Raw genomic sequence first — 27,099 nt, forward strand, 5'->3', positions numbered from 1 at the left:
ATGCTATGCGGTCAGAAGGGTATCACCATGCCACGCTCCAAACGCAAACGCAAACCACAAATGCAATGCAGCAATCATCTGTATGCTCAAGCAAACCACCCATCCTCATCTCCTCTCGTAACTAGCTTGCCCAACACATCCAGGGCTCCATTGGTCAATCCACAAACATGTGGCACATCGACCTTCTCAATCCTGCTCTTTACCCACAACAAAACATGTTTTGCCTCCTTCCTCCCAACCACAGCCTGTGGTCCCGCAGCCAGAATCGCCTTCACCGACTTCTCCAGCTCAAAAGCGGAAAGCTGAGGTACCGTGGGGCTGGGTATGGACAGTCTCGGCTTCCTCCCCGGGCGCTCATGAGCGATATACGCAGCCGCCCATACCACGACAGCAGCAAGGTAGATCGACCAGTCATGAAAGATCAAGCCCGTGTTCGCATGCTTAGCTGAGAGCTGTAGGATCTGTAGCGCGTGGAAGTATGCGAGCTGAATGGGCATCCGATTCATGATGTTGCAGTGCTCGCCCGCCGTGCGCGAAGCCCAGGAGCGCGCCACCATTTGTGAGGCCATGTACTGTGCTTGCGAGCCCATCTTCTCGGCCATCACCCAAGATTCTCCAGCGACTGCCAACAGATCTCGAACTGGTGTGTGGCGGCAGAGCATGAAAGTATGGTAGGCCAGTTGCGTTCGAGGGACTTGCTCAAGCGATAGCAAGAGGGTTGTAGGATCGTTACGCTCGTCGATTTGAAGACCATAGCTCTGGACATTGTTGGCGGGGTCGATGCTGCATGCAAGGAGTAGCATGGATTGGAAGGCATCGTGTCGCTGATCGGGAGGTGTCGCAATGCTCGCTGCTGTGCTCAAGGCCTCATAGACTTGCTCGCACTGTCCGAAGCTTGGGTCGTACTTCGAGAACGGGTCTTGGTAGGTCTCTTGTTCCACGTCGTTGGGCTGAGCTCGTGGAAAGGGCAGTGTCAATCCGGTCAAGCTGTTGTTGGCATTGGCCATACATTGCATGGCCGGGCGCCCGAATAGTAGTGAGTGCTGCTGGTCCAGGATATAACAAGCGGCAAGGAGGTACTGTTTGCTTTGCACATCATGCGTGGCATCGTCACAGACGTTCACTTCTTCGAAAGCATGCCGGGTCGAGATCGGGCTGTCGAACAGCGAAGTGCCCATGTTCAGTCCAAGAGCCTCCGGGTCGTGTACAAGTCGCTGATACACATTCTCGAAGGCCTTACTGAATTGCAGCGGCGGACGTCGTGATCGGAATATGGCATAGAGCTCATGTAGGAACAAGGCTTGCATGTCGCAGAGACGGTACGTGTGCCAGTTCTGCTGTGTGCGCTTCTTGATAACTTTCTCCGCACGTTCGTGAATAGTCTTTGCATTGTTCATATCCGTCGCGTTCGGCAGCGCGTGCATCCCGAGTGCAAGGACTGATGCACGCAGCAGTGGAGAGGTAGAGGTCAGGTCAAACGACGCTTTGTGCAAGACTGGGTATGATGGATGTACCCAGGTGAAGTACGCATCGACGTAGCGCTGGTCGTCGTTGCTCGCTGCGTTGTACGGTAGCAGTCCGTTCAGATTCGTCCATGAAGCGGAGTTGATGAAGAGAGAGTTCCGCTCCATATCATCCCTCTCCTGCGCCGGCATGAGTCGCAGCACACCGTTAGTCCAGATCGGTATGGAACTTTCGTCAATCACGGGCCCGCAGTCATCGAAGCTGTTGGATCCAGCGATGTCAGAGCTCGAAGAAGAATTGAGATTGAAGGCTGCACTGGGGCTAGGTGCGTACTGACCCCAGTAAGGCAGAAATGTCGTCGAAGAGCCAGCCGAGATTGGCGAGCGCGAAGCGGTGGCAGGTTCGTAAGTGTTACTTATGCTGGATTGTATGTTGTGCCCGTTGCGTCCGAGCGGGGCATGAGTGTAATACGGCCAGCATCCCGCATCGGTATAGTCGTTCGTAGGTGATGCGTATCCAGTTGGAGAGTAAGGCGGGGAGGGCTCAAAGAAGCTACCAGAGGTGCCGTTGGTGACAAAATTTCCACCATCGACTGGAATGTTCGATGATGCTACAGAGTGCAGTTCGTGGATAGGGATATATTTCCGTGGTGCCCTACACGAAGTATGTCAGTGGCATGCTCGAGATTGGCTGTTGACATAGGAATTTGCAATTCTTCGCGTGTCAAATGACATGACGATAAGAAAACTCACAAAGAAAGAGAATCAAGGAAATAAGAAAGTGGTTGAGCTTCACGAAATATTCTTGAAATCTCATACCTGGACGTAGCCTGCTGTGATGGAGCTGTCACGGGAGCACTTTGTGCAAAGTCGTCGAGTACATGCCCGCCATCGGTGTCGACGATGTTGCTGGAAGGTATTCGTGATGCGCTAGCGAATGGCGAGCCATCCTGCCCAGTGGCAGAGATATGGCTGCCGATCGATGTTCGCCTGGTGGGTGGGTCGAGAGGATCGTTGCTGCAGAGGCGTCAGTCGGCGTGGGAGTCACAGTGGTGTTGTGATGGAACGTACTGCCGTTCTTTGTGCCGTGTAAGAAGGTCTTCGCGATAGAAGGATCGTCCGCAGCCAGGAATGTCGCAAACGAATGCACCAGGCTTATGATTCTGTTTGTGTCGTCTAGTCATGCTGGTCAGTGGCATGATCGGACGACAAGATTGACTGTGTGAACCAACCTCAGATGCTCTGCTCGGGTATATGTCTGGCTCCGTCAGCTCATGTCTATCGCTGAGGTAGTCCTGTTTTGTTCAACCAGACGCGCATGATGACCATAGCACCTGAACATGCGACTACCTCGACAAAGAAGCAACACTCGACTCACCTTGTCACACTCGTCGCAACGGTGCACTCTTTGGCCCTTGGTTGCCTTGCTCACCCGACCAGTCCTAGTATACCGGACGGATGATCCTTCTGGTGGCGTGGAGGAACGTTGCATCTCGTCTCGGTCCCCTTGGCGGAAGGAGCCGTGGTCCTGGGGGCCAATATGGGTAAGCTGTCCTGGTACAGATGTCTGAAAAGCACTTGTCTGCCCAGTAGACTGCTCAGGTCTATTAGCAGCAGATCTGGGAGACTGTCGACGACGTTTGGCGGAAGGTGAATCGATATCCTGCTTGGGGAGTGAAGAGAGCCCAGCCTCAGGCGGATCCCCGGACTGCATGTTGAGAAGTGGCGAAGGGTATATCTATGTTTCAGGAACGGATCGATGGGAGATGCAGAGGTCTCCGCCTCGAGCTCTGACCAAGCAGGTATCGAACCCTAAAAGATGTACTGTACAGTACCTGCGGCTCGCGGCCAAGAGTGTTGCTTTTCAGGCAGTAGTGTCACAGTCGAGAACGCAGGCGGGCTAGGGCGGACTTCATCTGATCCCAGTTGGCCAATCTGTATGCTGCAACGTCGGCAGCCAAGGTTAGTAACCAACACCAGAAAGGCAATGATAGTGCAAGAGCTGCAGATCCAGAAACAGTGGCATCGCCGAGCTGAAGGCAGAGAGGGCAGATGAACAGTGCCTACTAGCCGCAGATGTAGATCAAAGATAGACGAGTATACCAGTAAATTGAAGGGTAGAGGGCTGAGTGGAGCTCTCGCACATGGCGCATCCTAACCCAACGGTACTCGAGCATCGGCCACAGGAACGACGGCTTGATTATGACCCCGACACCGCCAGGGCCAACGACGGTGGCCCTGCAGTAAGGCGATTTGCTCAGCAAGCAGAGAGATGTTTGGCTGGACGAAGGAGCTGTGATGTGGAGGTGCGCGTCCAAGCTTGCGGGAAGGCGTCGAAGGATTTCACTAGCGTAATGCTAGATGAATGAAGCCTAGCCTGCCCTCTCTCTGCTGTCAAAAGCCCCGACGCTTTTAGAAGCAATAATCTGCAGAAGCAGGTCATCTCGCGTGCTTGCCATGCGGTGGAACTAACTGGCTGTGCCGCAGCGAACAACATGAAACAAATTCAGCCTTGTCAGTAGTACATACTGCAGGATCTAGAGATAGAAACATGCTGCATTCGTCGGCGGCTTCTTGATGACTGTCAGAGGTCATCCGCACGGCATGCATACCTAAGCGGCACCAGCAATCGCTAAACGGCCAGCCGAACGTTGTCTGTGCCAAGCATCGCCAAAGCGTCTGTAAGAGGTCTAATTCATGTTCAGCTGGCAGGGGTGTCTTCACCGGCCTGCATGATGGACGGCGGTTACTCATCCATACATTCATCTCCGCGAGACTTTGTACACCGGCAAGGCCAAGGCAACCTTCTCCTCAGAGTCAAGAACGAGCATTGTGATCAAATGATGGACATGTAAGCTCGGAGATTTTCGTCCGACAGCTTGCAGTCGACGTCCGCCGACGACAAGGAGTTGCACAGACGGCTGCCCCGTGACGATCCCTCCTTCCCCTTCCCCGTTTCCTTAGCTAATCATCTCGCGTGGCCGATGCACGACGTATCAGATTGTGCCGATCTACCGTTCCACGAACACGGTTCCTGGGCAGCCATCTCCGTAGACGGGAATGGCAAGAGGGTCTTCGCCCGAAGCATTCGTCAGTATCCTCGAACGCCTAATCATAGCAGGCATGCTCTGCGCTGTCGCTTGACAGCTTCTAGGATGTGAACAGATGTTCAGTATTCGCTTGTATATTCGTTATCGTTAGGGGCTAGGTCTGCTCCACTATGTTGGTGGCTGACAAGGACTATGATCATTCGCCACTCATGCTTGTACCAATGTGCATCCCTTTTTTGCAGACGGAAGTACGATGAGCGAGTCCTGATTGTTTGTGAGACTGCACGATCGACATCGCTGTCCACCGCAAACGTGGAGCCATGGCAGGGTATCACCAAGTTGATAGTTGTGATCATGAACTCGCAACTGAGAGATATACGGAACACAAAACTAGCCAAGGGAAAAAAACGGATTAGTACACTCCCGGTCATCCTAATAACCTGCGATTTTGAACTTCATCTGGAGAGTCGGGTCATAGGGGCGGACTGTATGGAATTCCCCTGGCAAGATGCAATGCGCGATAGACTTCGACATAAGAGTGGTAGGGGTCAGATGTTGAGTGCTGCTCTTGATGGGCTACCATCCACACTCATACTGCGTCTGATGAGCTCGATGTCACCACACTGTCGCTACTACGACCCGGATCTTCCATGTCTTTCTTTCCTGGCAGAACACGTTCGCACCACGAACAATAGCTTCGATTGAGACCCTTCTGTTCTCGTGCCAGATAAGTGCCATGTTCACGTTCGTCCTCATACTCCTTGACTGCTGCACCGACGAGAACCCGTTTCTTGATCTTCTTCTTCACTGCGCCACCAATACCTACCACCTCCTGGGTCAGATAGCTGCTGCCTTCCCAGTGTCTGCCATCAACCTCAGCCTGTGTCGGTTCAAGATCGAGCGCTGCGAGTTCGTCTACGTCGCACTCGATTTCATGGTAGACTTCTTGCACCGCATGACAATCCTTGCCTCGGCCACACTCTACCCCTTCGTTACCTTCGCCTAGGCCAGCACCGAAGCCACCACAGGTCTTGTATCGGTTTCGCCACGCCCATCCACGAGTGTATGTAATGTCCTTGGTTCGCAGAGTATTCCCACAAGGTTGGCATATCCAGACTTCGGTGGCGCAAGTACAAGGACCACGGGCCAAAGTCTTACTGCTTGTAATATCGTTGCTGTGCGGTGTTAGTAGGTCAATCGCGAAGATGATTATCACTGCTGCCACGAAGCTGCTACCAGTACTTGACAGCATTGTCACAAGGAAGCTTCGATATACTAACCTATGAATTGACCTAAATGTTCTCGTGACGACTGTAAGTCGATCAAGAGGCAACTTCATGTCTGCTCGACAAAGCCTGCGATGGCGATCCTTGAGCGCGGACGAAGAAGGCGGCTTCATCGTGCAATTCTACTATCATTGTTAGCGGAATAGGTTGTATGTTGCCCATAGCGCTATTGCAACATACCCTGCAGACAGTCTTGCCACACCTGCGACACTCCCCAACCTATTGATTGTAGAGTCACTCGTCAGCGACAGTACTCAATGCGGACACAGTACAGACATCAAGTCATACCAGATCTCTTGCGCAAGCGCCAAGCTTGCCAGAAGTGATTCTCCCAATCTTGACACCGTCACGGCCATATGCTGTCCAAACATCTAGACTGGCGTGCAGCGCATGCCCGAGGCGAGCAGCCGGGTTGGCGTTTTCATTATCACAACGCAAACTCTGCTCCATCAATTGATCCCGATACTGCAAAAGGTGTGCCCGAAACTGTCGACATGTCCGTGACAGTTCGTGCAAGGAATTGAGGTCGAGATATGTTGCAAGCTGTGAGACCACACTGTGCCGAAGTCAATTCGAGGCTGTTAAGTTGCATCTTGATATTGCCTTACGGATAGCAGGTCAGTGCTGCCGAGAAGCATCCAATGTTAGGACCTGGCACATCATCGCTGTCCGCTTGGTCGGCTACTTCGCCACCCGCATCAACTGGGGCCTCGATGTCTTCTTCCTCGCTCAGGTCGATCAGCCGCGCCATGGTGAGCACACACTTTCCGGGGTCTCAGCATCAAAGCATATAGAGACATACAGACTCCGAAGCGATGTTGATGATTGACACGATATTGACATGATGCCGGACGGGCGAGGTGAAGCGCGAGCATGGTTGCCGAGAATTGGCCGTGGTGGTTATTGTAGTGAGACATGTTCACTGCACGCCAGAACGAAGGAAAGCACAGGATATCAGATGTATATGCTGCATGGGATGATTTGCGAAGGTCATCTATTCGGTCTTATGACTAGCTTCCATATCGATGCAGATGCGCATATACATGGTACTCGTCTATTTGTACTACATCGCAAACTCTTGGCTGATGAGCCACTGTTTCCATGCCGCAGCCGTGAGTCTACGCTCGCGATCCTTCTTCAGGGCTTGTCGACAGCAATCAATGTAATCTTGGCAAGCAGCTAAGCGCTTCCGTGCCTTTGGATTCATGCGTGCAAAGCTCAAGGGATCACCAGTCTTGATGGCTTCGCGAAGCATGAAGGGGTTGTTTCCACAAGCATCGGTGTATGGTGATCCACCAACGATCAAGGTAAGAAGAGTAACACCCAGACTCCAGATATCGCTTGCAAAAGTTGGGACTTTAAGTTCCTTCTGGAGACGTAGCTGTTCAGGCGCCATGTAGTCCCATGTGCCTCCTGCATTTGCCGTAGAGTCGTCTGAGTCGATGCGGAAGGATGCCGAGAAGTCGATGTAGCGAGCTCTAATCACCGGTCTTGGTAGACTGTAGTGGTCTGAGATGTCTATAGGCGAATGTCAGAATGCTAGCTGGTCAAGACATTCTCATGTCAGTCCACTTACCCAGGAGTATATTCGCCGGTTTGATGTCTGCATGCACGACGCCTGCCCTGTGCATGAACTCCAGCCCACTGATCAGATCGTCTGCGAGCCCTGGAAATATATTGACAAGCTCCAAGTGACGACCAATTTCAGTCATCTGCTGGAGACGACTATTGAGGGTCTCCAACGATCCTCCGATCACAGCATCGAACACCAAGGCACAGTTGCGCGTGTCGAGACCACGGAACGGTACGATGAATTGACTCGCACTCAGATCCTCAACGAGATGTGTCAAGACTTTAGCTTCTTGTCGGAAGACATCCTTGGCGTCAGCACGGGCTGGGGTCTTGACTGCAAACAGACTGGATGGACCTAGATGCCGTTTGGTATCTGGTGTCGTTGGCGGGGAAGGAGGGCTGCGTCCGGTAGCAAGACGTGGCGATGCTTTTCCATCCGCGAGGTAGACAGTACTCCACAGACCTGTGCCTATGACCTTTGCACGATCTAGCTCGTAGTCCAGCTTGGAGAAGTCATACTCGGCGATCTGGTTGGCTGTCTCGGAATCTGAAGATTTCGAGGAGTCGCAACTGTTACGACTCTGTATTGGCGTGAGTGGTGGCGAAAAGACGCCATAGGCTCCAGGCACATCGAGGGCTGTGTTCTCTGGGATGCTGTCCGGTGCGCGATGCGACTTCTGCCCGGGACGTTGTGCTTCAGCGGGTTGTTCGCTCGCCCGTCGCGCATATCTAGGGTTGGCTCTCGAGACTCCAGATGCCAGAGATGATGATTTGTGCCGGGTATGAGCAACTTGCGCTTCCCATAGTTGCTCCGGGATAATTGTGTCGGTTGCACTGTGAGTCCTTAGTGGCGCAGGAGGCTGCTGTCTTCGTCCACTAAATGCAGACTTTGAAATGCCACTGTGCGTCTGTCGTGCGGAACTTGTTGTCATGGTTGAGCGCTGTTAGTGTGGTCGTGTTGCGCTTGCTGTCCCGACTTGTACTGGGTTGTGATCTTGCCAGGAGAATGAAGTTGGGTCAGCTACATTGATCGAAATCTGAATCTCAGACAGGCCCCATGACTATCAAACGCTGGAATGGTAGCCTATATGCGCATATGACGTCCTGATCTCGAATGTACAAAGCACAAGATCAAGTGCAGGAGCTGTCCGCGGAGGATACGAGAGAAGCGAAGTCACCAAGCGCCTCCCGGGTATCGAGTGACGGGGTATACTTTGTGGCTTGCAACGGCCGCTCTTATCATCACGCGCTGCCGAATAGATCTTCCATAATCTTACTTGGTCGATAGGTGAAAGTAGCCGCAAGGCCCGAGATGTGTGTGATAGGATGAGCATTGACATTATGTTCTGGAATGAATGTCTAGCAGAGCGACTCCTTAAACGTGCTTTTTAAGAGACTCGCATTGGCTAGGCGCCATGTCGGCACCAGGACTGATCCTTCTGTACTACCAGGTCAGAGACAATAGTACATCCTGCTAGATCCACATCAGTACTCCGTACGTGCACAACGAATCAGTCGTTCGGAGTGAGTAAGGAAGCAATCTAGGTGGCTGACAAGAGAGATGAGAAGAAGATACGAGGCGGGTCGAGGTTCAGAAGGTCTGTCTGTGCTTGCGCGACAACGGCTTCGGAATTGCAGCCGAACTACATACAATTTCGCCTACTAGTCGCTGTCCATACACACTTGATAGGCTATGCAAAATTCAAGACCTGCCTCGCGTACATCAAAGCGTGCTAGATTCACAATTCGATCAGTCAGTCTTGAATCGCAAAGGGCCAGCCCGATCTCTCAACCTCTTGCCAGATATTTGCAGAGTGACGATGAGCAAGAACGCCGCAAAGCAAATCGCTGCCTGGATGCCAAAACTCGTTTCGGTGCCCATCTTGTTCGCCCATTCGACTTGGAAGTAGCTCACGATGAAACCGCCCGTCGTTCGAGCAAAGTTGAGCCACGCTGCGACTTCACCAGAGCCCTCGGGGTAGCTGTCTAGAAGGTATGCTGTTATGGCGACAGTCGATATCATGATCCCTAACACATACAAACCCCATCCGACCGCAGCTATCATGTAATGCCAGCCTCTCTCAAGAGCGAAGCCCAGAACAATCAATCCAGCTATCATGAAGGGAGTGCTGATCCATATAGCCATGAGCCTGTATTCCGGCTCCAGCTTCTTCTCCTTGCTGCGATGGGTCAGAGCATTGGCGATAGCATCGTGGAGCCAGTGACCAATGACTTCTCCAAGCAGAGCCGCGACGACAGGTGTAAAATAAAAGAATCCGATACTCCTTGGCCCAAAGTTGTATGGTGGCACTGTCACGAAGATGGACAGTGTGGTGTTGATGCCGACAACCCAGGCAAAGGTGAGGAGATAGTAGACTGTTGCAATAAAGACTGTCGGCTTGACCAGCACCTGGAACGGCCTTGCCACAGCTTGCGCGAGAGTGCTGCGCTGCTTCCTAGATCGCCACTGCTCAATTCCAACCAGTCGCGAGACCTTGCCACTAACGCCTGGAGTTCTGCGAGGGCGCTCCGATGCTGGCAATTTACGATTGAAGAACGTCTCTTCACCAAACACGATCTGCAGGATTAGACAAAGTGCCGTCATGACCGTGTAGACTGCGAATGCGATCTGCCATTTTTGTGTTGAGATGATGAACGCTGTGAACAGTGGACCGAAGTACGGCGACAAGATGACGAAGCTGGCCTGTATGCTGTAAGTATGAATGCTTCGCGCAATGAGAGATTCAGAAATTTTACCCAAACGTTGATCTTTCGAGCACGCTCATGCAGGAAGAACAGATCTCTGCAGACCATTAGCTGTGGTATGGTCTTGAAGATCCAGAGTGGCTGACTTAATGAACATCACGCCGAGCCTCCTTGCGCCACGGTCGAGAAGAATCCGTTCAGAATCCTGAATGCCATGAAAGCGTTGAATGAGCCCGCACCGGCACATCCTGCGGCCGTCCATACGGCAGTGAATGTAAACCAGAACAGTACTGGAAGACGTCCGAAGTATGCTGCGAGGGCAACCACGAAGATGCCACCAGCACCCAGCATAAACACATTGCCGACCTGGCTATGGTTCACAACATCCTGTGGTATGCCCCAGATTGCACTTTGGGGAATCAGTGTGACAGCACCGGTAGCGGAGCCATAATCAGGAAGAAATGCAGTGGCGGCGATGACTAGCAGAATGATGTGCTTCTTGGTCCAGCTCCAGTTCAGTGGATCGTTGGCATCTGAAGAAGGCTGAGGAATAAGAACAGTCCGGCCATCCTGGGCAAGCTGATACTTCTGTCAGCTAGGAGTAACCTCTTTCAAGACCTCTACGTTGAGAATGTAGCCATGTTCCTCGCCCCAAGCTTCAAGGTCGATATCGAGCTCGCCATTTGAGGGAGATTTGTTGACACGGTCGACCGTTGCAGCCTCCTCATCTAGAACACGCTGCGCGTACTTCTCGTTGTCGGCCATAGCTAGTCGTACTATCTAGGAGATGAGAAAGGAAAGGGGCCGGTGCGAGCGGAATTCATGTATACCAGTTGATCATGCACATCATCTTTAGGCCGCCTTTACATTACATCTTACCCATGCTTACGCTGGCCGGAAAGTTCTTCTTCCAACAGTGCCACGTGCCGGCGTGAGTGCCGGGTAGGCTGATGAGCGGCACAAGAACCAGGGCAGATCGTGAGCATCCAGTCACGATCAACGGTCGCCATATGGAGATCTGCCGGGATTGATTGTTGGTGGGGCCTTGATGTGGGTAGATGATGTGAGCAGAATGGCGAACAGCACCACAACAATGGCAAAGCGAGCCTTCGGTGCAGAGAATGAGTGACTTCCGTGAGACAGGCGTGCCATTTGGCAAAGTGTGAAGCTAGAAGACAGAGTTGCTGCAATATAACTCTCTGCACTGCTCGCGCGGGCACCAACATGGGCTTCGACCTGCCCAAGACCATTCGTTAACATACATGTCCGTTTTGTGTAGAGTCATGCGACCTCTCATGAGTCGGGTGAAGATAACTAATGAGAAGCAGAGGGCAAGTGGAAGGAGGAAGACTTGATGCCGGGAAGAATGTTGAAGTACGGTCCGGTGGCCTCTGTCGAACCTCACTTCATGCCTTGACTTATCTGACTGACTCGAACAAACACAGCACCGTCATGCACGCCACACATTATACATCCGTAACCTCAGCTTCGAACCTGGCTTCCACCAGAGATGGCACCTGTGGTATACCGACTGATACTCGTCCCATCACGCTAGCTAATTCATCTTAAAGACGCCTTCGCCACATAGATTCATCACCAGCAAGCAGCGATCTGCTTCACCCACGAAGAAAGCACAACCACCATCTCACAAGATCGTGACCTCTGAAACGTCTCGGAGCAGTCACAGTGATGGCTTTGAGGGAGCAGGCCAATTTGCTAGTACGCCACGATTCGCTGCTGGTAGGAAACCAGCAAGATCATCTCGACCAAGGTCCCCACCAAGATCCTCCTTTGCCAACGCCCTGCGAGCTACAGGTCACTTACGAGATGATGTCGAGGAGTCAGCTCTGCAAACGACCAATGACGAGGAAATGCTTGACGGTGAACAAGCCAATGCATTACCTACGACCGAAAGCTCAGATCAGCATAATGAGTTTCGTGCACTGCCATTCTCTCCCAAGCGACGTAGACTTGACGATCTAAATCCAAACGACTTAGAATCTACTCCAGCTAGATATCACTTGGAGCCGACCTTTGCCAAACCACAGACTCCAGCCTCGGCACATCGTCTTAACATACCACGCTTCTCGACCACAGCTGGCGCTGCCCCTGATGGCCGAGACGAGATCAGCTCGCAAGCAAGGTCAGCGTTTCTGCGACCTTCTCTGGCACCTACTGAAGCGAGCGAACCACTACCTGAGGCCTTCTCTCCACATCACCGAGGACAGAAGTTTGTGCCTGGTGGCGTGGCAGCCACTGTGCAGCAATGGGTGGTCGAGGCAGGTCAAGCTGCTACACAGGGTCGACGTGGCCGTGGTTATCTTCGTGGAGATGACTTCGAGCTTAAGTTCACCGTACTTGATTGCAAGGGCAATGGTCCTTTCATGATCATGGCAAGAACAATCGAAGGCGATGATGCCCGCTTACTTTTGACTTGTGGTGCGAGTCCTGCGCAAAGAACGTCCACTGTGCAAATTGGTGCCATGGTAGGAATGCGAGCGCCAACGTGGGATATCGTCGTCGAAGAGATAACCTGGAAAGTGGGAATAGACTGGAGAGTTCTCTAACCATGGGATGAAACATCAGCCCCTAAGCTCTGCATGGAGGCCTCGGCGTACTACAAATGCTTGGCCATGCTTCAATTTGTTCGATACATTGCTGCAAAGGGGCGGGCTGTTCAAAGCTCCCGCCCATGTTCTGCTACGTGTCTCGACTAGTGAAGGACGGCGGATATCTACCTTGGACCAGTCTCATTCAAGCCACCAGCAGTACTTGTGTAGCCCTGTAACACACCGGCGTTAGTATATATCTTTCGGTATCGGACGCGATCAAGTACTCACTGGACCGTGCTCAGAGACAGGCTGGCCTGAAGGACCATCCCTCGCATTGTCATTAAGCGCAGCACTCTCGCCCTGCTGACGAATGTTTCCTCTCACATCGTTGTTGCCGCCCGCTGCCTCAGCGTACGCTTGTGCCTTGTCCTCTGGACCGCCGAGACCCTCGTAATCGCTGGCCTTGAAGGGACTATTACCAGGAAGGAAGCTGTCAGTATGTATACTGCGAATGCCAATGTGGCCAACACACGAGAAGCTCGGTTACTCACCGGCCAGTGCTGGGGTTGATAGAGCCTCCCTCGTCCTCTGGAATTGCACGATTGTTGCTTGCGCCTGTTGAACCCGTTGTCACTGAGCCGCCTGCAAATCTTGCGGCACCAGCTTCGTCGATGCCGGAATCGTTGGCTGATCAAAGATCATGTCAGTACTTTGTCCAGTCTGCAATCTCTTCCCGGTTATCCTTACTGCTATCGCTACCACTTGTTCCCGTCTTTGCAGCGTTCGAGTTGAGGTCTCGCTCGGCTTGCCTCGCGATCTCCATTGGGTCTTGACCTTCGTACTCTTTCGACATGTTGGTGGTGTTGTGTGTGGATTGTCTTCTAGGTTGGGCCTTTTGATAAAATTGCTTCCCCTATCAAAGTATCTCGTTGTCGTAAACCGAGCAATGCTCACCACAGATCTACATACAAAAAGTTCTTCGAGCTCGTGTGCTCGTGTGCGTCACCACGGGTCATGGACAGGTACGTGGGGCCATGATTCGGTCCATCTACGCAGGAAGCACGACATTATGGTCGGCTACCGATCTCGATCGTGAGGCAAGACGAGAGTGCACTGCAGAAAGATGTAAGAGATGCCATCTGGCTATTACACTACGTACAAGTTGCAGTCCGAATCCAGTACTGACGACTAGACTCAATCGACCCCATCATACCCCAATCGTCTCGACGGACTGCCTAAACGCCAGCAACACCATGCTATCCAAAGGAAAATTTACTTTCGATCCATCACTAACGCGCAGAGTAGAGCTCGTCCGAGTCCTCTGTTCCCGTCACCTTTCCAAGATCGCCTCGCTGCTCTTCAAACGAGAATGCACGATGCCGGGTGAAATTGTCAGGCAAGGCAAGACGGCTGTTATCCGCTTGAACGACCTCTTCTGGATTCATCAGTCTTCGTTCTCGCGCCGGCTGCTCGTCCTGCTCAGGTGCAGAAACAGGACTCGTATCGACACCGTTGTATTCTCTCTCCCGACGTTGCATGGCCTCTTTCTCACTCAAAGCCTTGCCGTCCTTCTCCTTGATGGTAGGCATGTCGCCCGCCATCTCGTAGACTTGCCGCTCTTTGCTGTCTGCTTCGCTAGCGTTTGACGGCGATAATGGTGAGAAGAGTATGGAAGAGCTATGCGTGCCGTTGCTCTCACTCTGCGTACTCGAATGTGTACCCTCGCCAGCCACTGGAGTCGAGGGAGAATAAGCAGAGCTACCGCGTTGATCGCGGAAGTACCCAGCAGACGATGGAGCACCCATGGTGCCTGGGGTGTCTGGGTCTGAGCCGTGAGCGGACAGCAACCGTCTGTTGTCCGAGTCGCGTTGGCCAGGCGGGATTGGGGCGGAGCCTTCAAGCTCTGCCTTTGGAAAGACGGTCGGTTGACTGCCGCGCCCACTAGTCACGACGGAGCCGTCCTCGTCCAATTTCTCGGCCGCTGCGGCTTCAGCCTTTGCTTTGGCAGATTGTCTTCGCTTGCGTATGAGCCAGAACAAGAACAATGCCAGTACTATGAGGCCAGCGATTACACCAACGACTATGCCAGCAATGGCACCTGCCGTAAGACCTTTTGACTGGGACGAAGAAGACGTGCCAGTGCCAGGATATGTAGTTTTCGCACTCATGGACCCAGGTGCAATGGCGATTAGTTGCGACTGCGCGTTCTGCGTCCACTGTACTTGTGAGACATTGAAGCGCTGCGCCTCCCAATCAATGGTCACATAAGCCTCCTGGAAGAAAGTCCTGCCAAGCGTATACTGGGAGTCGTTGGCAGCACGTCGTAAGGGGAAGTAGCGGGTCTGATTCGCCAGGCCCTGGTATGGCGGAGATGCCTCCAGATCGAATGCGGCATAAGGTAGTGTGATCTGCACAACCTCACCACCAGTCGTGCTTTGCGCCAGGCCGAATGTGATGCTGGCGTTCCTCGCGATCAGACTGCTATGTAGGGTATCGTTGACGAGATACAGCTCCGTCTTGTTGTCATACATCAGGCCGAACTCATACTCGAAGATCTTGCAAGCGTCGGCAGGTAACCAGATCTGGGGCACCGTACTGTCGACAAATGCGAAGATTGGTCCAGGTAGCATTTCCACCGCGACCGGGTCTGACGAGTTTTGGGAAGGCGTGCTAATTGACTGCACACCCACCACAATATCTCGGGTGTTGTCGCCCGAGAAAACGAACTCCACATCGTTGGGCACGAACTTGCTAGAATCATAGCCACCGAGCGTCAGAGTGCCTGGTACCTTGTTGGACCTGTATGGTGCGCCTGCTGTGTACGAAGCCGATATGCTTGATATCAGGTTCTGCTCCTTCAGTTGCGAGATGTAGCTGGGCGACCCATTGTCGAATGTGGTGAAGTTTGTCGGCTTCGGGTTGACGCCAAAGATGCCCAGGTAGAAGTCGGCTACTGCGTAACCTCCCACGGTGGTATTCTTTAGTGTCGGCCCATTTGATCCATTTCCAAGTGCAACCGTGTCGTAACCGTACTGTGAATTCCCCTCGATACCCAAGTTTGACTCTATCATCCAGTTGTAAATACCGATTGACTGGAAGCTACTGCTTGCGGTCTCGTTGTAGATTCCACCACGATTATTCGCGCACGCTGAGTAGCTCGTCGCGCTTTGGCATCCTACCGGTAGTACTGCGAGAGTCTGGTATGCCGCTAACGAGACGAATGTCCTTATGTACTGAAATGGAGTCCCGATGCCAATCGCAAACGTCGACCACGATCCATCGATGCCATCCCAGTTCCCATCGGGCGCAAAGTCAATAGGTGCTACGAGACTGTTGTTGGTGGTTTCCCTCGCCTCTAGAGGGCTCGCCAGTGTATGTTGCACGCTGAGCGCGAGTATCGCACCGGGCAAGAGTAGAAGTCTGCCCATCGCGAGTCCCATGGTCGCACTCGTTTTGCTACGTAGTCTTTGTCCCACACCTTCGCTATACTCGAGTCCACCACGTGTGTATTGTCGATATTTTCACCTCATGTCACAAACAGCCAAGACCTCTAAACGATCACGAACAGACGACAGATGCATGAAGACAGACGTACGCTGACAGGACTTGGCTAAGCCGTTCACTCGGTAAGCTCACCATCCGGGCAAACCGTGTGGAGGCCCAAAGGGTTTCGATGCCAGCGGCGAGCCAAGCATTAAACAGCCAATCTCTACGACATCCGGCTAGTGGCGCTCGCGATAGGCTTGTCGTGCTGCATCGTCTCATGCGGGCCGAATACGAGCCACTTAATCGCTTCCAAATCGATGGTTCTCCTATGACGGACGAGCGATGACAACCAAGCGGTCGAGTTTGGACGTTGACCAAACAACACTTCTTTGTTTCAAACGAGACCATCCCTTGAAGTCCTGACGTACGAAGCATCTGAAGCCGGTGAACAACGGTACACAAAAGTGCAGTCTGTAGCAGGCATAGTTCCATGCCAAGTCTCCGCCTTAAGCTAATCAGGCGAGAACAGCCTGCGAGAAGCCGAAGATGGTGCATCATTGGATCACCAAGAGAGGGGAAGCAGCTTTGATTCTATTGTTATCTTACAAGAGCTCCAGCAAGGTGGTGTGAGAGATGCAGGTACCAGCTGCCATATTTGCTACTTCGAGCCTTGCGTCGCAAGGTCTGTACACTTCTGAGGCGACAACCAGCAAAGACATCCTGACAGAGACCTGTGTTGCAGTAAGGTTGGTGATCAAAGAGACGGCTGACGACGATAGTTGAAGTCAGTGCTGATGACAAGCCGGGTCGCCGGACGGGACGACAGTTGAAATGAAACTCTGTCTCGCAGCGTGGGGAGATCGAGCATTAAGTCGTCAGCCAAGAGAAATGCGTACCGTATTCATCAATCAGCAAATGAATGCTACCGTGTACGGCCGACCGACTCTTGAGTCTTCCTGGCTGTTCACCCCAGTCATACCTCGGGATACGATGAGCTGACCGGTGCAATGCATGCCAAGCAGAAGTATCATGTAGTAAGAAGTATAGCTGGCACGAGCTGCAGCTGAAAGTGGATGCTTCGTGTTCGAGATGCGATGTGCGTGCTTCTTGCTCGGACGCAAAGAAGGCTTGATTTGAACGCGGCACGCCGTAGGCCAGGCAATCGACGGCTACGTTTCGGAATAGATGACTGCCGCATGTAGAAGGTCCTCGATTGCCATTCTCGCGGGCGTGTAGCATAGCATGATCGCAGCGCCCAATAATATAGTGGGAACAGACATGCAAGGGCGCGATATGTCGAATTGCCACGCGCAGCCTATAGCGCAATCTCACCAGCAGGTAGAAACGGAGAGGCAGTGCTTAAACTTTGACTCAGTAGTGCGAAGTGGACATCGACATCCGTCCAGTCATCTCATCGTAAGCGGACGAGCCGTGTGTTTTCATCGCGCGAGAGTGGACTCGGTTTGCAGGGGATCGGCCTGCACAGTCTCACGCCACTGGCCGGAACAACCTGGGAACCAAGCTGGCCACAGATCCTAAGCGAACTCTCTCCACCACCCAGTCTCCATAGCCTTTTTCGCCGCTGCGATCCTTCATCCTCCTCACCCCATCATCACTAATCCGTATTCAACCACCGGGTCACCGTTTCGCTGGGTGCAATTGTTTTGGACAACTATCGGCTTGGCTGTGCGATCGTTTGTCTCAGACTCTCGTTCATACCTTATCGATTGATCGCGCTCAACTGTTTCTCGTTGCCTGGAAGCGTGCACTCCACAACCTCACCAGCCAACTCGATATCTTGTCTGTGAGGTCCATCCGCTTCTGGTACACGCGAGGTGGTGCGTGATGAACTGAGAGGACGACACTTTTACGACTACACTCGTTTGGAAGATCACGATATTTCACCATGTGGTCCAAATCCGCAGTAGTGCTGGGTCTAGCCGCAGCCACAGCGCAAGCACACAGAGGTCAGCGACATGAGAGACAAGCGGCTTCTGATGGCAACTCCAACTCCAGCGCTGTATACGTCGCTCCCATGCAGAGCAGTAGCACATCGACACAGAGCTCATATCCGGGCAGCATTGCAAGACCGCCTGGACCACTCAATGGCTATGGCTCAGCACCACCTTTGGCGCCGCCATATGGTTACGCTCCTCCGAGTGCAGGACCACTGCCGACTGAGGCAATCCCGACATCAGCGCCGCCATCATCGTCGTTGCCGGCGTATTCCAGCACAGACTTTGCGTACAGCCCTGGGACAAATACAACCACAGAGGTTGTCACCGCATACTCCAGTCCCCCGGGCACAGGTGTGTCGAGCTTGAGCTCATCAACCTCCGTATCAGAAGCGAATTATACCTCGACAGAATTTTCGTACAAGCCTTTGTCGTTCTTCGGTCCATCACCAGTTGGACCAAAGACGGCATCCTCGACCGCCCCAGTCAGCACTTCGACTAGCACCAGCGATGCTCCTGGTACAACAGGAATGCCACGCTGGCAGAATGGATCAGGTAGCTGCCAGGGAGCTACACTCAACGTACTCAACGCCTCGCTGGACTGGTGGTATGCCACCACCTTTACAGATGTTGCCTCGACTTTGTCTGTCACGACTAATTATAACGGCTCCACATCCTGGTCCCTGGTCCCGGCCTCGACCACGTTCAACGTCACATCTGCTTTAGCTTCGCCTTCATGCTCGCTGACTATCACCGAGTCCGTTGGCTGGCAAGGGACTTACAGCTACTACGAAGGGACATGCTTCAAGACGGCCACGCCAGTGGCTGCCTCTACGTCTGTTGTCACCGTCAGCGCCTATCTGCCACTGAATGAAACAGCTGGGAATGGTACCGTGCCACCACTCGTTACAGCGCCTCCCATCGCTACTGCTACTATTCCAGCGGTAAATGTAACAGCCAATACGACGTCAGCCGGTGCTTTCAGCCAGGGAACACCCTTCGTCTACTTCAGCCAATACCAAGTGATCCACAAGCAGAATACCACCCACCCCTACGATGGCCGACCTATCTGCGCCGAGGTCACAAAGACCTTCAACCTCTCCGAACCCTTTAGCTTCGCCTACGACGGTCAGAGTAACCTTGATGGCGTGCTCCAGGTCGGCGCAAACGTCACAGGAGATGTCAATCCAGCTCTTCTCGGGATCGTTGGTCAGAGCACCGCTGTTGCAGGATCTTGGGTAGCTGCTCCTACCGTGCTCTTCGTCGTAAAGAAGGTGCTTGCTGCTCAACCTAGTGCCGTGCCTGCTGCTGCTAGCGGTTCAATGACGCTGTCTAGTATTCTACAGACGATTACTCCATCTCTCCCTCCCGGGTTCGACACGCAGAGCGCGCAAGGTACTCTGTTTGGTGTCGGAATCACGGTCAGAGTGCCCGAGTCACAGCCTGTCCTTCTACTACCGCAGACCGTTACCACACCCACGTCGACAGCTTCGCCAGTGACCACGGCTCCAGGCGGTGCATCTAGCAACAACGGTGGCTCAAATAATGGTGGCTCAAAAAATGGAGGATCGAATAATGGAGGAAGCTCGAATAGCGGTGGATCCAATACCGGTGGCTCAGGAGCATCTGGTAGCAGCAGCAATAACGGCGGCAGCCCACCAAATGTCGGCAACCTCGTCTCGAACGTGATCAGCGCCGTCCAACCTACAAACGCTCTCCAAGTCCTCAGCGAAGCCCAAGCAGCGGCCAACAACCCCACAGCTGTGGCAATTGCAGCCGGTCTAGGAGGAGGAGCGCCTGCTGCAAACAGCGGCAGTGGGTCGTCTGGCGGAAATGTGGCTGTGGTGGGAGGGACAACATTCACGGTCACACCTGCGAGTGACAAGTCTGGTGGCGGCTCTGTCGTGGTCGCGGCAGCTGGATCATCCGCTACCATTGCGCCTGGTCAGTCGGCTAGTGTGGGTGGCCAGACGGTCAGTATGCCCGCTTCTGGTGGTGGTGTCATGATCGGTACCGGAAGTGGAGCGACTTTCGTCTCACCACAAGGCTCTAGCTCGGGTAGTGGTGGATCTTCTGGCGCGAATGGAGGCTCTGGAGCGCAGGCTGCGTTGCCTGCTCCTGTGATCACGGTCGGTGGATCCACCGCTACTGCTCAAGCAAATCCAGCTTTTGTGGTTGGTGGTCAGACGGTTGTGCCTGGTGGCGCCCCTATCACTGTATCTGGGCATACAATTCTTGTTCCTGCCGGGGCTACCGCTGTGGTTGTCGACGGCTCGACAGTGCCCCTTGCTGGACCAATTGCTTCGCCTACGGTCTTCAATGTCAACAGTGTGCCAATCACGGCCGCTCCAGCCGGTGGTTTTGTCATCGCTGGTCAGACCCTCCAACCTGGCGGGAGCCCTGTAACAGTCGACGGCACAACTCTCAGCCTCGCGGCCGGAGGTACTGCTGTGGTTGTCAACGGACAGACATCTATGCTTAGTCCAAGTGCTGGTGTCGCAGGTGCTGCTGCGGCCATCCCTCTTCTCACTATCGGGAGCCAGACATTCACTGCAAATGCTGCAACGCAGTTCAGCCTTGCTCCCGGTGCGACTTTGACGCCTGGTGGACAAGTCGTAGTGAGTGGCACCACAATCAGCCTTGCCAATGGCGCGACCGCACTCGTCGTGAACGGCAAGAGTCAGGCATTGAGCGCTCCTCTAGTAACACCGGCTCCCATGATCGTGGTTGGTGGAACTGCCTACCAAGCCAATGCTGGATCGACGTACGACGTCGCCGGTCAAATTCTGACTCCAGGAGGTGTGATCACAGTCAGCGGCTCGACCATCTCGCTCGCTTCAGGAGCATCAGCAGTCGTAATCAACGGCAAAACCACCACATTGACGAGTGGCAGCTCTCCAACCACGCCGAACGCGAACATGGCTACGATCACAGCTCCACCAGTTCTAACAGTCGACGGCTCGGCTTTCGTAGCCAACGGCGCAAGTGTCTATATCATCGACGGCAAGACCCTGACACCAGGTGGTGCTATCACGATCTCTGGCGCCAAGGGCGTGGAAACCATCTCTCTCAACTCAGCAGCCAACCAACTCTTCTCCATCGTCAGTGGAACGACGTATTCATCAATGGTAGGAGCCATGGGCGCTATGCCAACCGGTGCACCTATCCTTACCGTCAATGGACAGACATATACCGCCCAGTCGTACGACACTGGCAGTGGACCCACATATGTCATCTCCGGCCAGACATTGACTCGCGGAGGCGCCATAACCATCACAGCCTCTAACGGAGTGAAAGAAACCCTCTCCCTCGAAGCAGCAGGCACAGCCCTCGACATCATCACCTCCAGCACAACCTCCATCTCGAAATTCCCTGGCGTTATGGCCGTAATGCCGACCGCTGCCCCGATCCTCACTATCGGCGGCCAGACATTCACAGCGGTGAACAACGGCGCGACGTACGTGATCTCGGGCCACACCCTCACACCCGGCTCGGAGCAGACCGTCACGATTGGCGGGAAGACATATATCGTTTCCCTGGCCGCACAAGCAACTCTGCTCGAGATCATGGAGGAAGATGGAAGCGGTCACGTCACAGCTACGGAATTCGAGACGCTTTTCCCGGCGCAGATGACCGGGTCGACGCTGACGAATACGGTCAACATGGCTGCAACCGGTGCCTCCAGCACAAGCGGCGGCGGAGTAGCATCAGGCACCGCGGCTGCGGCGACGAGCCAGAAGGCGTCTGCGACGAGTCTGTCCATGACGCTCAGTGCCGCCGTATTGGCTCTGAGCTCATTCTTACTCGCTGTCCTGCTCTAAGAAGCGAGTGAGAACGGCGACTTTTTGTTTCAAGATGGGAGGAGGAAAAGTTTGACCTATGCGAGTTTGTGGTTTTGCTCGTGGGGGGAAAGGACTCTGATGATGTAATGAACATGGTGCATAGCACACAGGATCTTGCTGCATGAGTATGGGAGATGGATGGACATGTATGGGATGGACGGGGTGCGTGGGTGGGGATTCTAGCGATTGGCGTCCGTTTTGCTTCGAACGCAATGTCTCTCCTTTTGAGGAGGACGACTAATGGAATGGGTGTAATTTATCCTATCCTTATGTAAGGATGTCAATCATTGCAAAATGTGTACCGAACTCGTGCCAGTCTATCTCTCTACCTGATCCGGTCCGTAAACGCCACCATGGTTGGGAGCTTGATGAGCAGCATTCAGCGCAGTATAGAATGTAGAGAATGATCATGTGAAACGGTGGGTCAAGATGCAGAAGAGGTACAATCATATGACTACCTACCCAAAAGGACACCTCAGCAGCCACGACTAGAATATCTCTCACTTCTCTCTCAAGAGAGAGAGCAGAGCTCGACATAGGGTGTCAATGGCTGACGTGCGTGTACCAAGCCATAGCTCAACTCTTCCAAAGGTGCCAGAACGCCTGAGCACCGTACCAGTCCACAAAGTATCGTATGCGCGCAACTCAAAACCCTCCATGCTCTCGTCCAACCTCACAGTCACCTCCAAGAACCCTCTATTGTCTCTTGCCTCCTTTAGCCCATCACTTCACCGCCACTCGCACACCACACCTAACCTCTCGGCCCAACACTCTCCTCACCACCCCGTCTCGGATCATCCCTCCTCATCAACCCCTCCACAGGCCCAAGCAACCTTTGAAAACCATCTTTACCAAGCGTAGCGACCTTGACCTCCGTCGTACTAACCACACTAGCCGCCCTAGGTCGATCATCCAGCAGAGCTAGCTCACCAAAGTAATCACCCTTCTCATACTGTTTAACCACATTCGTGCTCGTGCCCACACTACCCATCTTCACCGCCTCGGCCGAGCCAGACTCCAGAATGTAAAACTTGTCTCCCACATCGCCTTCACGGATGATGGTGCTACCGCTTGGATATTTGCGTGTTTCAAGCGCATCGGCGATTTTGGACCGTTCGTAGGGCGTCAAGGAGGAGAGGAGCGGGACTTCTTCGAGGAACGACTCGTACATTCGTCTACGCTGGAAAGCAGAGTCCATCAGGATGCGGCGGAACGTGATACGGTCGAGTCGCCAGAGGATGGAGGGCTCCGTGCTCACGACTGTGGCGGCTCGAGGGGCGTTGTACATGAGTGCTAGTTCGCCGAAGGATGTTCCTGGTCCCGAGGCCGCGACGCGTGAGCCTAGGCCATCGGAGCCGGATTCCACGCGCCCGGTCTTGGAGACGTAGATGTCGAAGTTGCCGTCCTCGACCACGTAGAAGTAATCACCCGCGTCGCCTTGCACGATCACTCGGACGTCCTTGGCTGGCACTTTGTACTCTTGCAGCGCACCAAGTACCTGATTCGCCTGCTCATCGTCGAGGTGGGAGAAGAGGAAGTTATGGCTTACGGACTGGCGGAGACGGTGGATCTGATCTTGTGTTTTCGGGTAGGAGGGAGCTTTCCAGTTATTGTCGTCCGCGGAGGCCGGGGCGAGGGACTCGGCGCTGACAGAGGTGCGGCGTGTCATGTTGTAGTTGCTTGGAAAGCTGCCGGGGCTTCCTGCATTGATTTCCATGGCGCCGGCTGAGCCAGAGGGAGGAGGGTTGTTGTTGTTGTTGCGTGGAGCAGCGGACGGAGCGAAGCCGAAATTGCCGAAACCGCCGTTGGTGGAGGATGTGTTGTTCGCAGCGCTAGTGTCGTCGTGAGATGAAGGGCTGGAGAGTGGGTTGGGGGGGAAATGAGTGGCAGTCGGACTGGCAAATTCATGCTCCTCCTCTTCCGCAACGGAATGTATGCCCCTCGCACCTGCCCCGCCACCACCACCACTTCCACCAACGGCAGGCGCGCCGGGACTGAGACTTCCTACGGGCCCACCAGATCCCACACCGCCACTACTCGGTCCACTGCCACTGCCTGAGCCTGACGTCGCACCGAAGGGATTGCTGCCCGGGAAGGTGCTCTCGGCCATCATGCCGCGCCCCGCAGCGCTGGAATGCTGATGCTGCGCGAGCAGGAACTCGTGGCGCTGCGACTCGAGGCGGCGGTGGAAGAAGTTGGAGCAGAATTGGAGGATGTCCGACGGTTGCTGTTTGCTGGCTTCGCGCTCGAGAGCTTGGATCTCGCGGGCCAGGTCCGGGTGGGTTGAGGAAGTGGTGTGTTTGGTGGACATTTGGATGGGATTCGCGAGGTGAGGGTGTCGTTAGTTGACGCAGGGGTGGAGATGGTGACACCGAGTGGAGTCTTGTCTGAATGTGTCTTGTGTGATTGATAGGATAATATTGAAAATGTGGGTAGGGATGAGCTTGCTCAAACAGTACGCTGCTGTGATGCAGTAATGCAATAATGCAAGCGTGCCGTGCCGTCGTCTATCGTGCACCAGCGGCGTGTGTCACGACGTTTGACGTAGAAGCAAGTGCGAGTGCAAGACAGCTACATCAGCAGTATTCTAGAAGAAATACTCGAATGGTTCGCAGGATGCACTTGGGAGCGGTCAACCCACTGTTTGCTCCCAGTCACTTGTCCCTGCCTGCTCCCTCTCCACTTCCACTGATGATGGCACTGGGCGCACAGAACACAGAGCTCTCGCGCGCTGAGGCGGGGTAGAGCAGTTTTGGTAAGCTAGAAGCAGGGGAATCTGGGCCGCTTCGCTTTCGATGACCTTACCTGATCTGTCGTGTGGCTGGCGTGATATCGTGAACCATGTTCGATGACACGAGCGTGCCGATGATATACGCAATCTAGACCTGAGCCCGTAATGCCGCGAGAACACCATCTGCGACTCGTGAACACGCTTTGACTGTCTTCTCACACTACCACTACCCCCCCCTCCCCCCCAAACCTCACAAGCCCCACCACGCTCAAACCAACGACCTGGCAAGCGCAAAAGCCGCCGCTAACCCAACATCCTTACAATAGCTCAAATGCGGCTCATAAATCTGATCGCCATGCGCACAGATATCATCTCCAACATGACAATCGACATACACCTTCTTCGCCGGCACGCTCCCAACCGGATACCCATTGTTAGGATCTCCGAACAGCAGGACCGAGGAGATGAAAGCCGTGTCCGAGGCGCTGAGGATCTGGGCGGCGTTGTGCACGACTTGCGCGCCTTGGCTGTAGCCTGAGACGATGAGTTTGGTTGAGGGGCAGAGGGCGTGGGTTTGGTGGATGAGCTGTTCGCGTGTGTTTATTAGTTGTTGCTGATGATGAGTACTTCTAGAGCAGGGTGGTTGGTTCGAGGTGTCTAGACTTACGGACGCAAGGTTCTGACTCCCTGTCAGACTTCCACCCTCACAATACTCTATGGGGATGGCAGGATAGTTGTTAACGCCCTGCACAGCGAGTAGATCACTGCCCAGGAACACCGCCTCCAACGCCGTAATCAATGGTGGCCCGAGGACGTTGCCGAGATTCGCATCCTCGGTTGTCCCGCGAGCGAAGAGTAGAGTATGCGGTTTACAGGTCGCATTGTTGCCACCGGCGTTCACGATGTCGTTGCGGGTGAAATTCGTGCCGGTGGGTTGGATGCTGAGGCAGCCGAAGGTGGCTTGGAGGAGTTCGCCTGCCGTGATGGGGTTGACTGATGTGTTTGAGCAGTCGGGCAGGGCTTGGGGGATTGTGCCTGCTCGGAAGGAGAGGTCTGGGTTGGGTGCTGCGGTTGTGAGGGTGGCGGCCGCTGCTGCGGCAAAGGCTACGTTGAGGGAAGATCTCATGGCGGATGGATGGACGGTGTTGTCTGTGGGAGGAAGGAGAGTCAAATGGCAAGGAAGGAGTTGTACTTATGCAGCTCCTTTCGAGCGGTCTCTCCGAGGGTATGTATACGTCCCTCCCATTGTCTTCGAGTACAATATAGACAGGTCCATATCAACCTCGGTCGTCGTCCACGGGCCAGTAGTCCATATTGCCAGATCCCTGCCTAGTGCCAATTTCAATGGCGTAGAGACTCTGGAATTTCCTCTTTCGGAAGGTTAAGAGCACAAATATATGCACGCCGGCGGCGTGGTTGTCCAATATGGTGCTTTTGTTGTTAGGGTTATGAAAAAGACCAGGCCATATTGTTTGCGAGACATGGTAACGTCTAGATTTTTGCTTCAGCTGAAGTGCTTTGCGGAGTCCTGCTCAGCTGTGATACGCACAGGTTGCGTGTTGTGGCCTGATATAGCGCAGTGGTTCCCTGCTACAGCAATTGGTCTTCCAGATCATGGTCGTATTCGTACCTGAGCATGACAGCAGATGGAGATGAGGTGTCTTCATTGGAAAATGTGAAGGGGCTGCGAGGGGCGCAGTGTTATCCACGCTTGGTCAGCACGTGATCTGACACGTCAGTCTTCGAGCTTCCTGCAAATCCAGTAGCATGACCTCCCGAGCAGGAACATCGTCTTCGGAATCGAGGCGATTGTGCTACCTATGTTTACGGACCACTTGTCCATTGTGGTCCAGATGACATGTTTGGCCAAGCAGACGGAGCCGAGGTGGTGACAAGTAGCTTGGAAGCCATTAAAGCTTCATTTTAGCTGTTACACAAGACCATTCAGCGATGACCGGACGATGGTAATATCTATGTTGCTGGAGACAAATGTCATATCGATCACGCCAGTCAGAGCCTGACCCTTCACCGCCATGACTGCGCACGACTTCGAAGTCAGACAGAAGGATGTTCCCCCCCGAACAACAGGAAGGAGCACAAACTGCATTAGTAATTCACCAACCCCTCTCCTACATGTGCGGCCGCCTTGGTCTTAACCGTGGCCTGACGGATATGGACATGCGGTCAAGAAAGTCACACTAGCATGACTCTCCTCCCATGGGATGTAGGCTCCACTTGCTGTACCATATGTAGTAGCTAAGTCCGTCGGATTGTTCAGCTCGCAGGATGGTCCAGCTCGAGAGACCGAGTGGAGAACGCTTTTACGAGGATGCGAGTGCTATATGTCTAGATACGCATAAAAGAACAAGATACGGCACTTCCTAAGCTGCACTATATCATTATTCAAGTTGAGCCAAAATTTGTCGATCACTGGCTGCCAGACCAAGAACTCTTTC

The 27,099-nt window shown here is 53.7% G+C and overlaps 11 protein-coding genes across 11 annotated transcripts; 2 read left to right on the top strand and 9 right to left on the bottom strand.

The window, feature by feature from the left end:
• Positions 1 to 86: 86 nt before the first annotated feature.
• LTS14_001185 (uncharacterized protein) lies at positions 87 to 3,177 on the bottom strand (the record flags this gene model as incomplete). Its single annotated transcript, XM_064833894.1, has 5 exons — positions 87 to 2,118; positions 2,283 to 2,480; positions 2,535 to 2,639; positions 2,696 to 2,721; positions 2,842 to 3,177. 5 exons carry the CDS (start codon positions 3,175 to 3,177, stop codon positions 87 to 89), a joined length of 2,697 nt encoding a protein of 898 aa, XP_064698855.1.
• A 1,925-nt stretch (positions 3,178 to 5,102) lies between these two features.
• LTS14_001186 (uncharacterized protein) lies at positions 5,103 to 6,550 on the bottom strand (the record flags this gene model as incomplete). The annotated part of the gene is made up of 2 exons (XM_064833895.1): positions 5,103 to 5,688; positions 6,408 to 6,550. 2 exons carry the CDS (start codon positions 6,548 to 6,550, stop codon positions 5,103 to 5,105), a joined length of 729 nt encoding a protein of 242 aa, XP_064698856.1.
• Positions 6,551 to 6,862: 312 nt separating this feature from the next.
• On the bottom strand, positions 6,863 to 8,303 carry LTS14_001187 (uncharacterized protein; the record flags this gene model as incomplete). The annotated part of the gene is made up of 2 exons (XM_064833896.1): positions 6,863 to 7,317; positions 7,376 to 8,303. 2 exons carry the CDS (start codon positions 8,301 to 8,303, stop codon positions 6,863 to 6,865), a joined length of 1,383 nt encoding a protein of 460 aa, XP_064698857.1.
• An 818-nt stretch (positions 8,304 to 9,121) lies between these two features.
• On the bottom strand, positions 9,122 to 10,185 carry LTS14_001188 (uncharacterized protein; the record flags this gene model as incomplete). Its single annotated transcript, XM_064833897.1, has 2 exons — positions 9,122 to 10,075; positions 10,129 to 10,185. 2 exons carry the CDS (start codon positions 10,183 to 10,185, stop codon positions 9,122 to 9,124), a joined length of 1,011 nt encoding a protein of 336 aa, XP_064698858.1.
• A 48-nt stretch (positions 10,186 to 10,233) lies between these two features.
• Positions 10,234 to 10,842, bottom strand: LTS14_001189 (uncharacterized protein; the record flags this gene model as incomplete). Its single annotated transcript, XM_064833898.1, is given in 2 exon segments — positions 10,234 to 10,665; positions 10,684 to 10,842. The coding sequence occupies 2 exon segments, from the start codon at positions 10,840 to 10,842 to the stop codon at positions 10,234 to 10,236; spliced, it is 591 nt and encodes a 196-aa protein (XP_064698859.1).
• A 745-nt stretch (positions 10,843 to 11,587) lies between these two features.
• Positions 11,588 to 12,644, top strand: LTS14_001190 (uncharacterized protein; the record flags this gene model as incomplete). Its single annotated transcript, XM_064833899.1, has 2 exons — positions 11,588 to 11,599; positions 11,649 to 12,644. 2 exons carry the CDS (start codon positions 11,588 to 11,590, stop codon positions 12,642 to 12,644), a joined length of 1,008 nt encoding a protein of 335 aa, XP_064698860.1.
• Positions 12,645 to 12,905: 261 nt separating this feature from the next.
• On the bottom strand, positions 12,906 to 13,482 carry LTS14_001191 (uncharacterized protein; the record flags this gene model as incomplete). The annotated part of the gene is made up of 3 exons (XM_064833900.1): positions 12,906 to 13,101; positions 13,181 to 13,316; positions 13,377 to 13,482. 3 exons carry the CDS (start codon positions 13,480 to 13,482, stop codon positions 12,906 to 12,908), a joined length of 438 nt encoding a protein of 145 aa, XP_064698861.1.
• Positions 13,483 to 13,918: 436 nt separating this feature from the next.
• On the bottom strand, positions 13,919 to 16,268 carry LTS14_001192 (uncharacterized protein; the record flags this gene model as incomplete). The annotated part of the gene is made up of 2 exons (XM_064833901.1): positions 13,919 to 16,112; positions 16,225 to 16,268. The coding sequence occupies 2 exons, from the start codon at positions 16,266 to 16,268 to the stop codon at positions 13,919 to 13,921; spliced, it is 2,238 nt and encodes a 745-aa protein (XP_064698862.1).
• Positions 16,269 to 18,021: 1,753 nt separating this feature from the next.
• LTS14_001193 (uncharacterized protein) lies at positions 18,022 to 21,891 on the top strand (the record flags this gene model as incomplete). The annotated part of the gene is made up of 1 exon (XM_064833902.1): positions 18,022 to 21,891. One exon carries the CDS (start codon positions 18,022 to 18,024, stop codon positions 21,889 to 21,891), a length of 3,870 nt encoding a protein of 1,289 aa, XP_064698863.1.
• Positions 21,892 to 22,663: 772 nt separating this feature from the next.
• Positions 22,664 to 24,223, bottom strand: LTS14_001194 (uncharacterized protein; the record flags this gene model as incomplete). Its single annotated transcript, XM_064833903.1, has 1 exon — positions 22,664 to 24,223. One exon carries the CDS (start codon positions 24,221 to 24,223, stop codon positions 22,664 to 22,666), a length of 1,560 nt encoding a protein of 519 aa, XP_064698864.1.
• Positions 24,224 to 24,911: 688 nt separating this feature from the next.
• On the bottom strand, positions 24,912 to 25,769 carry LTS14_001195 (uncharacterized protein; the record flags this gene model as incomplete). Its single annotated transcript, XM_064833904.1, has 1 exon — positions 24,912 to 25,769. One exon carries the CDS (start codon positions 25,767 to 25,769, stop codon positions 24,912 to 24,914), a length of 858 nt encoding a protein of 285 aa, XP_064698865.1.
• Positions 25,770 to 27,099: the final 1,330 nt, after the last annotated feature.

The sequence above is a fragment of the Recurvomyces mirabilis genome (assembly GCF_035927965.1).
Source record: "Recurvomyces mirabilis strain CCFEE 5264 chromosome Unknown scaffold_2, whole genome shotgun sequence".
Taxonomy (NCBI): domain Eukaryota; kingdom Fungi; phylum Ascomycota; class Dothideomycetes; order Mycosphaerellales; family Teratosphaeriaceae; genus Recurvomyces; species Recurvomyces mirabilis.